This window comes from Corvus brachyrhynchos, unplaced genomic scaffold (assembly GCF_000691975.1).
Source record: "Corvus brachyrhynchos isolate BGI_N302 unplaced genomic scaffold, ASM69197v1 scaffold25, whole genome shotgun sequence".
Classification (NCBI taxonomy): Eukaryota; Metazoa; Chordata; class Aves; order Passeriformes; family Corvidae; genus Corvus; species Corvus brachyrhynchos.
Genome location: NW_008238313.1, coordinates 69,749 through 71,121, shown reverse-complemented (window position 1 = coordinate 71,121; position 1,373 = coordinate 69,749). Strand labels below are relative to the sequence as shown.

General features: G+C 64.2%; 1 protein-coding gene across 1 annotated transcript in view; it reads left to right on the top strand.

The window, feature by feature from the left end:
- GTF3C2 (general transcription factor IIIC subunit 2) overlaps positions 1-1,373 on the top strand; it is an 11,227-nt gene that overhangs the window by 307 nt on the left and 9,547 nt on the right. The window contains 1 exon segment of the mRNA XM_017733709.1: positions 349-533. Coding sequence (XP_017589198.1) covers positions 349-533 — 185 coding nt within the window.

The following is a 1,373-nucleotide window of genomic DNA, read 5'->3' as shown; positions in this document are numbered from 1 at the left end:
GCGCCGCTGCCGTCGCGGAGCGGGTCCGTGCGGGAGCCGCAGTCGCGCACCTACCGCGCAGGGGAGAAACTGCTGCCAGGCTGCCCCGGGTCGGGGGTGGTTTCCTGAACTCCGGCTGTGCCGACCCCTGCGGCATCCCCAAATGCAGTGAGCTCGGCTGCATCATTTATGGTAGGGGAGATTGTGTTCGCGTTCTCCCTGATTTCGTTGTTTGGAGGAGGAGTTGTTGTCAGGCTTAGCTGCAGGTAGTGTGCGTGTGTTGTTTCTCGTTATTCCCAATTGCAGCCGATATTCCTGAAACCATCTTTCTCCACTTTCTTCCCGCACTGATGTGCTATCGCTTGCCAGGATCGGCTGCAGGCGCGGCAGCAGTGTTGCTAGCCCGACTCCAGGCGGCCTCGGCGCCCGGTCCCGGCCCCATCTCTCACGTGCGGAAGGGGCCCAGCCTGGCCTCTCCCGGCTCCAGCCCGAGGGCCGAGAAGCGCCTCCGGCCCGACTGTGCGCTCGGACTGCGGTGGGACGGCAAGACTCGGGTTAGGGTCCCGGCCCGCACACCGACCTCGCGGGAGGGACGGACGGGGGCAGAGACTTTGTCCAACTCGGGATGCGTCAAATTCCCGCGCTCTGGAAGTCCGGCTGAACTCACGGACTCGACCGGGTGTGACCCGGACAGTGCTCACCGAGCGGGGCCGGCATCTCCCCGGGCCCCTTGCTCAGCGATTACCCGTTCCACCGGGGCGTTTCCCTGCTCCTGCAGACATGGCCTGGGACAGGCCGGAATCATCCCGGCTTAAAACACAGCAGTCCAGAGGCCCCCTTTAGGGATCCACTGGCCAGCTACTGCAGGGAACGGGGATATGTCTCCCGGGCACCGGCAGCGCCTGTTCGGAGAGACCGCCCCGAGATGCTCCTGAACCCCTTGCTATTCTCGAACTGCGCACCGAGAGCACGACCGGACTGCCCTCGCTGCTCTACCGCCCCGCCGGAGAATCCCGGACGCCTCGCGGATCGCCCCCTACACCCGCGCTCCCAGATCCCACAGCTCCCGCGTCCCTCGCCCCATCCTCGATGCAAGCGCCGGGCTGTCCATTGTGCTCTCACCCTCAGCGCCAGCAATGCCCGCGACCACCCTGGTCTGAGGGTCCGCTCCGCTCGACGTAGGATGGTACTACGGTAGGGAAGGTACTGCCACGAACACCTCACAGCTTAGTAATTCTGCAACATCTATCGTTAAACCGCCAAACCAGGGGAGAGCGCGAACGCAGTCCCCCACTACCACAAATTATGCAGTCGAGTTTCCCGCATTTGGGGAAATCGCAGGGGTCAGCACACCCGGAGTGCAAGGGATGAGCCTCGCCCTGGGAAAACCACCT